Source organism: Daphnia magna, linkage group LG3 (assembly GCF_020631705.1).
Source record: "Daphnia magna isolate NIES linkage group LG3, ASM2063170v1.1, whole genome shotgun sequence".
In the NCBI taxonomy this organism is placed as follows: Eukaryota; Metazoa; Arthropoda; class Branchiopoda; order Diplostraca; family Daphniidae; genus Daphnia; species Daphnia magna.
In genome coordinates this window covers 12833554-12846904 of record NC_059184.1, presented here as the reverse complement: position 1 = coordinate 12846904, position 13351 = coordinate 12833554, and the positions used below count along the sequence as shown (strand labels likewise).

The 13351-nt window shown below is 41.0% G+C and overlaps 1 protein-coding gene across 1 annotated transcript in view; it reads right to left on the bottom strand.

The window, feature by feature from the left end:
* The window catches only part of LOC116918217, a 37967-nt gene that overhangs the window by 3461 nt on the left and 21155 nt on the right, over nt 1-13351 (bottom strand). The window contains exons 3-5 of the mRNA XM_045170867.1: nt 4604-4706; nt 2132-2154; nt 348-2004 (exon numbers count right to left, since the gene is read on the bottom strand). Coding sequence (XP_045026802.1) covers nt 728-2004; nt 2132-2154; nt 4604-4706 — 1403 coding nt within the window. The 3' untranslated portion in view covers nt 348-727. The remainder of the gene's footprint in view (nt 1-347; nt 2005-2131; nt 2155-4603; nt 4707-13351) is intronic.

The following is a 13351-nucleotide window of genomic DNA, read 5'->3' as shown; positions in this document are numbered from 1 at the left end:
GAGGAAGTAAGAAGCGCGTTGTTCCTGGGACGCCCAGGCGAAGAAGAAAAAACAACAAAACAGTGTAGGGGGGAAGAGGGAAAGAAAACGAAATAGGATAATCACACAATCCGTGATTATTATCTAGCGTATAGCAGCAGCCAACTCACGACCGCCAGTACTTTATGGAACTCTATGGCCGACATTGCGTGACACTGTTCTCCGACATTCGCCCATTTCGGTGGAGAAGAAAACGAGACAGTTCCCGAAACACGTTGGAAAAAACGCGTGACCCCAACGTGTAAAACAAAAAATCCCAAAGAAAAAAGACAAAGACAAAAAAGAAAATTTAAAAAAATGCAATTTACCTGGAACACGACGAAATTGTTGCATCCTTCCCCTTTTTTTTTTTTCAGACGAATTAAAAAAAAAAAACATGGGTCCGGAATCGAATCATGACTAGGATTCCACACCCGCACAAAACGCAATCGGAAGACGGCAATTAAACACACACACACAATGTTAACTTGATGTTTCTGGCTGGATATGTTACACTAATTGTTCTTCGCAACCCCTTTTTGTTTGATTGTTTTTTTTTATTTTTGGCACGCGGAGAAACACGGCTGATATAAATATATATTGATATATAATCATATGTACTTTAAATGTGGAGCAAATTTTTGAATGAGAAAACTGGAAGAATGCGAAAACACGCGTGTGTCGCACTTCATTCGTCGCCATTGTTTTTTCACACGTACTCGGATGGGACGCAGGAAAGAGCCGGAGATTCACCTCCGCCGATCGTTTCGCCAGGTGGCGTCTCATCTCCTGGCGAATGATTGGCCTGGTGATCGACAGCGTAAGCGTAGCGTCGCTGCGGACGCTGTTGCTGGCGCGACGGAAGCGGCGGCAACGGCCGCTTGCACGAGCCGGAAGAGCCATCGTCCCGCATGGAAGACGAGACTCCACCCCGCGAGAAGGCGGCCGACAACAGCTGATGATGGTGAGCAGCAGCAGCAGCGGCGGAGGAGGCGGACACGTCGTCCGCCAGGTAATGCAAGACGGGCACAGTTTGCTGATTATCGGGAATCACTTGCAGCGCGATGGGCATCAGATCGCGGGCGCGGATTTGCTGCTCCTGCAAACTGCGCGAATGCTGATGGTGGCAGTGATGGTGATGGCAACAGTGTTGATGGGCCGGCAGACTGTGCGACGATCCGTGGCTCTCGCTTCCGACCCGCGGACGGGGTCGCCCCTGTTGGCTTCCGCTGGCCCATTGCAGCAACTGCTGGTGATGCAACGACGCGCTGCGATCGGAATGAGACAAATCCGAATAATAGGCGCTGCTGGGCGTCGATGCGCTGCAGTTGCTGTTGCTGACGGCGTCCAGGTGTTCCATGAGGACGACGCCGCGTTCTAGCGCGTATCCCGCGTTCTCGTAGGTGCCGTCGCTCAGCAGCCTGCGCAGATGCAGCGTTGCCGCCAACGAGGACGTTTGCGCTGGTTGCGGCTGAGGCGGGTGCGGAGGCGGAGGCATCATCACGTGGTGCGGCTCTCGGATTTCAGAGTACGTGTTCAGGTGGTAAATGGGTGACGGCCTGTGCACCGTCGATCCGGCAACGCTGTTCAATTCCGCGTACACCGCGCTGACGTCGTCCGACTCATCCGCGCCGTAAGGATGCGGACAGTAATGCGAATCGTCGGCAGATCCGGTCATCTTGCGCCAGAGCTTCACCCGCCATCCGGTGGCCGTTTCAGCTGGCCGGTTGGCTTTGGCCATCTGCTTTTGTAGCTGCTCCATCGGATGCGGCTGGCCGGAAGAGTCCGTCACGACGTTCATCGTCGGCGTTTCTAATCTCGGACGTCCCAGCGTCGACGTCATCGTTCCGTTCGTTTCGCCCGGCTGTCTGGCCGTGTAGTTCTTGGGCATCGTCTCCATTCCGCTCAATTCGCTCGTGTTCGATTGGACAACGCCCTCTTTACCCTCGCCCACCATGTAACCAACCGGAAGTGTTGGACAGGATCCTTGATTTTTTTTTGATTTTTTCAAGAAAAATAAAAAGAATTTTATTGTTGAATTTAAAAAAAATGAAAAAGAAATAGAAAAATGTGTTTTCCATCAAGATAAATGTCACAAACTAATCAATCTCACCTCCTCGTGGTAGGACCTTGAACCTGGATCAATCCGGACGATAACAAAGACGGCCAAAACACATAACGAGAAAAGAAAAAAAAAAAAGAATTAGATTTTTATTTTATTTTTTTGTACGGATCAGGAGGCAGTGGCTTAACATTTCTAGGGGGGGGGGGATTTATATATTTTTCATCTCTACATGTGTGTGTAGGCTTTCATACACATCTACACGGCTCTGTGTGTTGTGCATAAGCTGCGAGACGCTCTTACAATGTCCGGATTATTATTCCGAATTACAATGAAATGATGGGACGGCCTATTTTTTTTTCGGATTAAAGGGGACGCAAACTGACGGAACGTTATGTGGCCATCGCTCGCGGGACACAAAAGAAAAGTCGACACAGAGGTGTACAGTCCTCAAGATTTTCTTTCTTCTCTTCATTTATGCAAAGTTAAACTGACGTCTAAAGCCTTTAAGAACCTTAACAATAACAGAACTTGTTTTTAATTTCCAAAAAAAAAACAAAAAAAAACACGGGGCATCTTCTCTCTGAATAAATGAATTCAAACGGGGGTGAGTATATACGATGATATAAACAGGCGGGACATTTGAAAATAATAATCAACTATAATATAGCCAATCATTACGATGTTTCATTTGAACAAATAAAAACAAGAAACGATTTCTATTTATTATACAGCCCCCCCCCATCCGAACACGTCCAATCGTGTACATAGAACTTACATCCGGCGCATCGACCATCTAATAAGCGCCTATACGCTCACGCGTCACTACTCGTTGGCTACATAACATTCATGTCAGTTTCTAGAAAGAAAAACAAAAAAAAGGGGTTACTCCTTTGGGGATGGAATATATAGGGACTGCACGTAGTGATGTACGCATTAACGTCATAATATTCCCTATAGACACTTGCAGGCCTCGGCCATCAGACACACAGAGAGAGAGAACAGGCGTACATATACACAAGGGAGGGGGGAGATTAAAACAGGATGTTCATTGATGAGCACAGCGGTGACCTCCCGTTGCACAGAGGAGAAATATACAAGGTTAACAATGGATAACAAGAGGGGCTCTCTCACTGTTTTGTTTGCCACGTTTGCCCCCTCGCCCCTGTTTCTCTCTGTATATTATGTAGGCACAAACTGCAATACGGGATTGATGTGGCGTGATGTAGGCCTATATACTATATAATGCCCAAACGAAAAGCCTATTTTGATGCGTGCGCTATTAGGGGCTACTATACGTGCCCACGTTTCGATGGGGAATTAAAGAATAATATAAAGGGACGCTGCAATCGAAATTGGCTTTTTTTCTTGATGTGTATACGCCTTTCTTTGCTAATGGCCGTAGCTCACACACGAGTGTTCGTTTTGATTGTGGAGAGAGGGGGGAGGGTTGTCGGTTATTTAGATGAGATGTCGAGAACGGACTTTAACAAGCTCGTTGCTATTCTAATGAATGTCAACAACTTGACGAGGCCCTTGTTTCTTCGTTTGGCTAAACTTTCAATGCCATCGCAACTGCTCCCCATTTTCTTCTCAGCCCTTTACATTCGTTGCATTCATTTTTTTTCTTTTTCTCTTTCGTCTGCACCGATCTATTCAGACAACGCCATTTTCGCTCGGCGCACATTAAAGACATGATGAAATCGGACCGCGCCCTTTTTGCGATTGCTATATAGGATAGTCCAGTTATTCCACAACAAGACACGCTCCTCTCTCTCTTTCTCAGCTGCTATGCCGTACATTTTTCACGAACGAAAAGAAAAAAATTATATGAAAAGGGACTTGCATAAGACAGCCGGAATGAGAGCTTTATCCCCGGCGGATTATTATTAGTCCTCTCCCGTTTTCGTGTCTATGCAACTATACGAAAAAAAATATATAATAAATAAAAGGAGGCTCGTGTATATGTAGATAGCGGAGAAATATGTAAATAACAAGGATCATGATTCAAATTGTGTGTGTGTGTGTGTGTAGACAACGCTCTGCTTCGGCTGATGATGATCGACTCGGAAGTCGTGAATTTTTTATGAACTGCACGCGGGATCCCCATAAAAATAACGAACCGGACACGTTTTTTTTTCTTTTTTCTTTTGTTTAGACAATTAAATGAGCGGTTTGATTGGGGAGGACTAGGCGTGAGAGCCATTTCAGTGACGGGCCGCAATGAGGCCGCGTTCGTCTTTTAAAAAAAATAAATAAATAAAAAGCGGCTCGGCTAGAAATGATTTAACCCCGCCCATTGATTGGATTTCTTAGAAAATTGACTTGTTTCTATATTTTTTTCAAAAATACGCAATGTCCAAGCCCCGAGGAAAAGATCAAAAGAAGAAACAAACGAGATTGATCCAGCATTCATTGCGCATTTTAAAAACTTAACTAGTTCGAAGAGCATCGGCAAATATATTTCTATAACAATTAAAACTTGAAATAAAATAAGATAAAATAAAAATAGAAATAACTTACCGGCGGCATTTGAGGGCGGTGATCATGAGGACGGCTCCCAACATGGCGGAGACGAGCGCCACGACGACAAGCATAGGTACCCACGTATTTTCGCTGCTCAACTCTGGAGGTTCAGTGTCGCGCCAGCAATTCATATAAGCAAATAAAAAATAAAGAAAAAAAGGAAAAGGAAAAGAGAGGAAAAAAAAATTTAAATACTGCCTTTAAAAAAATGCGTTTTATTATTTTTGAAAATGTATATATATATATATATATCAATTCCACTATATTTAGTGTGTTATCTTGAGTGATCGCTTCATCCGAACAGCAACAACGACAGCCAAACAAGAAGAATACATTTCCCTCGCCAACGAGGAACAGACAAAATCAAAACAGAAAAAGAAAATTCTATTGGGGGTCCCAATGTCGCCGGTAACATCCCGTTTATGACCTTATACCCATCTTCTGTCCCGACTTCACAATAAAAAAAAAAATACACAGGTTAAAAAGGAAAAGGAAAATAAATAATAAAAAACCATATAATATTAGTGACGTCCATCAAAAAAAAATAAATAAATTTTCCTTTTATTTATTTTTTTTGGCGATCGTGTCCAATTTCAGGCAAAAAAAAAAAGACCCTCAGATTTTGTGTGTGTGTGTAAAGTTTGTTGCGCACCTTCTTTCTGTGTTCCCTGTGTATATAAGTACTCGCACACGGTTTTCAATGGGTCATAAAAAAATAAATCAAGAAATGAAAAGAAAAAAAAAAAATGAATTGACAAGGAAACGTTTGAAAATGAACGCAGCAGGAGTAGCCGAAGTGCTCACCTTCTTTCTTTCAAAATCGATAACTGACGATGGGAGGAGGTTTATATCAAGGGACCTTCGACATGTGAATTGCTTCGACGACAACAACAACAACTCAAAGGTTTCAAAAGGTGCTGCGTATGGTAGAAAAAAGAGTGTGTGGGGGAACAAATAGAATCCCCCCCCCCTACCCCGATAGCAATTCACCCTCACACCGAACACGGTACGCATATTTAAGGTTGAATATAAAGAGACGAAATAAAGTTATTTATAAATGGTGATCGCATTAGTAGCAGATGGGGAACAAAAAAAAAGAGGTTCATGTAAACAAGAAACTTTTATTATTTTTTTCATAAACAGTAGACGAAAAAGGTTGGGGGGGGGGACACGTTTTGTCCGGATCTAAAAAAAAAATTCCGGCATTTGAACAACAAGTGAACACTTCCACTCGTGTAAGCGAATAAATATAGAGAGGCAAGCGCCTTGTCTAACTCATCAATAGACTTGTTTACTCTCTCCCGGACCAATCCGGATGTTCACTCCCCTTTCAAATCATATTTTAAAAAAAAGAGGCATGGAACCCAATAGAGAAAAAAAAAGGGGGGGAATAAATACATGTCGGTTACTTTTCTTTATATTGACATTAACAAGAATGTATCGTATAAAAAAAAATTAAATAAAGACGAGAGCTTTTGAATCTAACCAATGGAGAAATTCAAACAAAAAAAAAAAAAAAGAAATTGAAAGAAGAAAATATTTTTTTTTTTTTCCTGAATACTAACGGTGATTGAAGAGACGACGTTTAATGCAATTACCGGTGCCGAGTTGTTTCCCGCTGTGCGACCAGCTGCTGTTTTTATTGCTATCTGTCATGTACTCCCCCCCCCCTCGCTCTTTTCCAATTCTTTGAAAAAATAAAAATAAACCAGGGCCACTATTGGATTGCTAATCAAATTTCTAAAAAAAAAAAAGAAATCATAATAAAAAAAAAAAAAAAGAAAACCGAAACGGTCAGAAGACAAACGTGTGGGTTTTCAGTTCAGGTATAAATACAAAAGAACGTAAGAGAGTTCTCCACAGTTTTAAATACATTTTTAATGGAGCTCAACCCCCCCTCCAAAAAAAAAACAAAACATGAGCGCACACATCATTTCTTTATTTCTACTATATATTTTTTAAAAAAACCGAGAAAGGAAATGAAAAAGAAAGGGACCTGGTCACACATCCACCGGTACACCAGTCCGAGTGAGGGATTTATAATAAAGACGAGCTGCTGCACTATACATACCTGAGTCTGTTGCGACTGAATTATGAATGGAAAACAACCGAGCGGGCTGTCTGACATTATCAAAGAAAAGAGACGGTTGTATAAGACGCGCCTGATGGGAGTAGAAAACCACTAAACTTTGAAAAAGTTCAATCAACAAGGGGAGAAAAAGGTTCTAACCCCTGGTGAACTTTGGTCCTTAAAAAGCTCCTACCCACCCCCACCCCCCCTCCAGTAATAGCCATATATATATACAAGATCCTTTTCCTTCTTCTTCTTCTTTTAAATGCTGCATCATAAATAACGAACCAATTAAGCTAGTGATGAATAGCCTCTCGGCCCATCTTTCTATAACCTTTTGTGAATTTGGCTTTCTTCCTTTGATAGGAGCAAAAGAGAAAACGTCGAAAGACAATAAACATTATATATAGACCAATGGCCAATCTCCATATAAACCAATGTGTGTATATATACCTGAACAAACAAGGTGATGTGCTGATTTCTTTTTGCGCGTTGTACGGAACGCCATATTAACAGCACGTACAGATCAAGAGAGAAAGCGAATAGCCTTTAGTATAATGCGATCAAAGACGAGCCGTCAAGAGACACATTTCAAACCATCGACCAAATAAAGTATTAAAAAAAAGAATATAATAACAATCTAAAAGAGACAAGAATGCCATCGTCAAAAGCTATAAACAATTCCCTATTACGTATTATACTACACACGTATATGCGCTTCTATCAATAAACTATCAGAACAAAATAGAAAACGTAAGAACATCACATTTTTTTAAAATCTATACGACACATCGACCGCCAATGATGGGGACCTTATACGAATGAAGCCATTCAACTATAGGGGTCGATGCGGAGGCGCCTTATTGGTCAGTTGTCAAAAGAGTTCACATCCATTCCGTCTATAAATGCAAACAATGTCGTGCGTATAATATAAGAACACACCGCCTCGGTGTAAGCAAGTCCAGGAGAAGAAGACAACAACAAAAATGTATCGATGAATAATAGATGAAGTATAAAAGAAGGGGAATATGAATAGATGAAAAGAGGTACTATATACACATCTCTATAATAAAACAAAAAAATAGATAAGATATACCAAACGAGGCATCAAGGGTGTCTGTTGAGTGCCTATAGAAAGGGGCCAGGGTATAAACACATGCGATGGCATGAAAAACACAATAATAAAAAAATAAGAAGAAATTTCACTCGTGTTTCTTTGTGAGAAAGAAAATTGAGGCTCGAGAGCGAAACAAACGTGATCTAATCAAGCGTGTAACAGTTCCGACAAGGGGAGATATTTTGAATTATCCCTCAAGAAACAAAAAATACAAGTGCTGCAAACGCACATGTATAAATGTATATCTATTCTTTCGCCCTTTTTCTTTTTTTAAATCCCAAATTCAGGTAATGCGCAACACGGCATCGACGAAAAACAACGAGAAGAATAGACTACAGGCTTTTTGTTTGCGTGTGCCGACAAGAGAGAGTCTATACGCACAACGATGGCCGTCTCTCAATGTTCTATTCAAGACAACACAATAAAAAGAAAGAAGATTGTTTCAACATGACTACATCTTTTGTGTCCTCCTCCTCCTCCTCCTATATATGCATACGGGGATCTGAATAATCTCTTTTGGCAAATTTAACAAGTACCAACGTCGTTCTCATCTCGTACATATGCAAGCAGGCGTGTGATGAAAACATCTTTCCTTTTGCCCACGTCCAAAGACATGACGCAAACAAAATAAAAAAACTCGGTTCCTTTTCTTTTGTATGCATTTTTCGAGTCGAACGGCACGATGCAGATCATCGCCGACCATCGTGAGTAGACAAAAAAATATAAATAAAATAGACGAAACAAAAATGCGGATATCTACATTATCGTTGGTTATTGCTTCATTTGCATACGAGATTGCTTATACGTCTATATAGCCTTGTTTTGTTTTTCCCCCCATGACATCTGATTTTCTTGTGTGTTTTATCTGACGTGGAATGAATGTCAAACCGGAAAATTGGGCACGTCCCCATTTGGAAGCAAAAAACAAACAAACAAAAAACCGGTCCATGTGAAATCAAGTGACTCAAAATGGCAACCCACACCAGAATTGAAATACATCGGTTAGATTATCTTAAACACAATTCCGATGATAAAGAATGTGTTTGTGTGTTGACAAGGCGTTGGAGAAATGCATCCATCATATATATAACTGGAAGTGTATTTATTTAGAAACCCAATGTGACACATTGAAAATTCAAAAAAAAAAAGGCCTACTGCCTATATGCTTTCTGCGACCAGAATAAATACAACACGCCCGCTATTGTATACACACACCTCCAACACTTTTGCCCTCTCCTTCCATTCTGCGGTTTAATCTAAACAACAAGGAGGAGGAAGCCCCACTGTAACAAACACACACACACACACAAAAATGAACCTCTCCTCCTAAAGGGAAACTGGCCATGTTTGTTCGCGGTCGGGAAACTTAGACTATGTCTGTTGTGTGTATAGATACATTCACGCCAACATGGCGGATGCGTACCTGCTGGCTGCTGTATTTTTTTTTTTGTGTACCGAAACCTGAGATGGGGGGGTGGAGAGGCCATGTCAAAGGCTATAGAAGAAGAAGGTTGACAGACAAGACGGACAACGCCTACTTTTTTTTTTTAAACTTGCGCTCCTCGTTGTGTGTCAGACACCTGGCCAACCTTCCAAAAAAATCATATCCTTTGAATTGACAGGGGGGAAGAAAAAAGAGAGCCTTGAACATCAGCTGTTCAATCGTTATGTTATACAATCGACGAAAAACAAATAGGTGTCAAAGAAAGGTGGAGACAACCAATGCAAATCTATTCGCGTCGTCATGTGACGATTGTTTTTCATTTTGAAAAAAAAAAAGAGAAGATGGCGAAGAGAAGAACCTTGAAAACGAAGAAAGAAAGAAAGAAAGAGAGATCGTGTGTACTATACGAGCAGGAATGCAAACAGACAGTTGGGTTAATAACTAATTACGTGGAGTGAATGGCTAAGCAGCACGAGGGGGCTGATCACTCCCCATCGGCTCTGACAGTTCAATCTTTGAGATAGTCATCGGGCCCAAAGCCGGGCCCACAAAACAACAAGGGCCGGACCGGTGAAAAAGAAAAAAGAATACACACATATATATATTTTTATTTATTTATTTATATATAGGAAGAATAGAAGAGGCAAAGAGGAGAGGGGAGGATGATGAGAGTAGGCGAAACTATAAAAGTAGTAGGTAGATGGATAGATTGGGTAGAGAGATGTACGTCCTATGTAATAATAGTTAAGAGCTAAGAGAGAAAACAAGAGACAGACAGAGAGGGAGGGGGGGAGCATATCAACCGTCATCACCTCTCGTCGGGACTTGTTCTTTCAACTTGAATTCGTGATGGCAAAAATGAAATTAAGACTTTAGAAAAAAAAAATAAAACTGAAAGATGCTCTTTTTATTTTGCTAATGGGCTAATTCGCGGTGGAGTCAAAACATTCGCGGACGATTGCAATCTCACAAATCAAAAGAGCGCCGAGCGCCAAAGCGGCTTGTTTTTTTTGTTGTTTTTCTTTTATAAATTCAAGAGAAATGGGGAGAAAAGGGGAGGAAGAAGAGGAGGAGGCACCCAAAGTAATCAACATCTCAATGGCTTCATCTCGTACACCATGATTGGATTGGAAACTGGTAATAATAAGACGAAGAAGCCATTCGTGCCAATTGCACGCCACAACAAATGCAAACCAAAAAATGGGGGGTAGCGGTGGCGCCACTTGTACAGCCACAATTTCTCACCTCTTTTATCATTTCTATTCGCTTCTTTTTCAATTCTCTCTCAGACTCTTTATTAAGTTTAACGTAAATATGAATTTTTTCTTTTTCCTTTTTATTTGACTAGTTTGCCTGGACATTTGAGAAGGCGTGAATATAGGCTCCGCATGACGGCTCTGCCAGTTGAGAGTGCATCGTAAAAAGAAAAAAAAAACTGAAAGAAGAGAAGGAAAAATAAAAAAAAGATGGCGGGTCACGCAACCATGAGGTGCGGTTTCCCTCCCTCCTTTGGTTATCCATGCACACCTGGAGCACGAGCCAATCAAGAGGCGGGAACAACACACACACACACGAGAGAGAGAACACATTCCCCCGCCGGTTCTTTTTTTTTCGCAATTCCAACAGCAGGGCAAACAAAAAAAAAAAAAAACATGGCATCGGAATGATGATCTTATTTTTTTTGGTTTTTTTTAATTTTCTTTCTTTTATTTTACGACCGCACGCACTTTGTGAAACAAAATGGCAGCGCAGGACGTGCGGGAATAGGAAAGAAAAAGGCGAAGAGATGTAACCCCAATCAGCTCATTGGGCATTCAGAAAGCGGTGCGTGCTGGCCTTTAAATAGTTTCAAACTAAACAATGCAGAGCGTGTTGTTGTTCTATATTTAAATGTATGACTACCAAATGAGAAAGACAAAAAAAAAAAAACGCCACTTTTGGACTGAACAAACAGAACGAAAATATTTTTTGGGGGTTTTTTCTTTTTTTTTCGGTTGCCCAAAACCTGCCGCTTTTTCTTTTATTCAAAATCCCCTCCCCTCTCCCATTTGATTCTTGTTTTTTTCACGCAAAGTTGATGGCGACTGTCTGACTCATCGCCAAATATGGACGGACTCTTGAAGAAATTCCAGCTATAGACACGTTGTTCTTTTTTTTTTTTTGTGTGTGTTTCGACTTCAATTTGGAGGTTCCTCGTATAGAACCCCCAAAAAATTTCGTTTTTTTTCTTTTCCCGATGGCCGCGGGTTCATTTTCAAAATGATTTCTTTCCTCTTTGGCGTCATTTTCTCGTGTTGTTTTCTGTTTTTGTTTCATCCGGAGGCGCTTCTTGTCGAAAAAAACAAAAAATGGATAGAACGAACGAGAAGTGGCTCATGCAAAAGAGCAAGATTTTTAAAAAAAGGGGGGGGGGAGAAAATCACCTGTAAAAAATAAAAAAATATAAAAAGAAAGACATGAAAACTACTCGCCCTGGTATTATCTCAAGTGGCCATTAAGACGCCTCGTTGGGAGCGGTAATTGACACATCATCGCCTGCAGGCCGCGTCTTCTTTTTACACCCACCCCCCACCCCCTCCCCCCTCGAAAAAAAAAACACTTGCACCGACAGTTCGTAACATCTTCATCTTTTTGTTGTTGTTGTTGTTTGAGTTGTTCCAAAACTGACGATGTTTTTCTTTCTTTTTAAACGGCGCGCAACCTCAACGGCTGCCACAATTTCGTTTTCAGGGTTTTTCAACCTGCAGCGCCAATCATCAGGTCAAATGGTTAAAGAAAAGGAGTAATCAACCAGTTGTTTACTCGATTTTCTTTTCTTCTTTCCTAACAATGTAAGATGTTTTTTTTTAAGGTAATTATTTGCTCCCCTTTTTCCAAAAAAAATATTTTAAAGTCATTTTCTTTCGATTTAATTTTTTGTTTGAGGGAAGGGAGGGAGTGAGAGAGGAGGAGCAGGGCGGATGGATGAACCGGTTTACGCAAAGGGTTAAAGGCGCAGACCCCCGTATTTGGCCACAGCCTTTATTAGGGATGGCGGTATGCCGCGGGATCACGTTTTCCTTTTCTTCTTCAAAAGTCAAAAGAAATTATCATCAACTGTCATTTGTTTCTTGTTTTTCTTGCGTCCTTCAAAAATAAACAAAATTTTTCAGATTTGATCTGAAAATCATTTCTAATTTGTGTGTATGTCCTTGTCGTGCAATCGGCATTTGTTATAATAATTTCAAAAACAAAAAACAAACAAACATTGTACTGGGCGTTAGCCGATATCGAGAGATGCAAATGCCAACAGCTGTGCATCCCCCCTTCCTTTAAAAAATAAAAAAAATAAAGGTGTATGCAAAGAAGGAGGAGAAAGAAGGTGGTGGTAAGATGTTCCCGGAGGCTGGTCAAACACCGAAAAGCTGTCAAACATTTTTTTTTTCTTTTTTAAAAACTAAAAAAATTAAAGGTAGAAAACTGAGAATGCAGACTGTCGAGTGTGTGTGTGTGTGTGTGTGTGTCTATTCTTCTGAAAACAAATTCGTGAAAAGCGCATCTCCTTTTGGTCTTTATCACATTTTAATTTTGTTCTTCCTTCTCTCTTTCCTCCGTCTTTACCATTTCTCTCCCCCAACTCTTTTCTTCTTCTTTTTCCATCATCATCATCATCATCATCATCATCATCAAGCGTCTCTCTCTCTCTCTCTCTCTCTTTTATTCCCATTTTTCTCCTATTCTTTCCGTACCTCTTTCTTTCGTCTTTGTGTGCTGGCAAAGGCAACGTATAATGCGTGCGTATACACAACCGCTTCAGGTGATGTTGTGTGTGCGTGGTGTTATTTGAGCTGGCGTGATGCGCGTCGGCGGCGCCCGGCTCTAAACAAAGAGGCCAGCCCCCTCCGTCCCCAACAAGTATTTAAAATTAAAAAATAAAAAAACAACAACAAAAAATGGGCCTTCCTTCTCTGTGTCGAAAAGAGAGGCCATGCAAGAAGAAAATAAAACAGAGAGAGGACATGGAGAGATGCAACAATAATATAAAAAATGAATAGAGAAAAAGCCCCATCGGAAAAAAAAAAGAAGAAGAAGAAGAAGAGAGAAATTGGGAAAGTTTAAGAGAAAACAAATGCT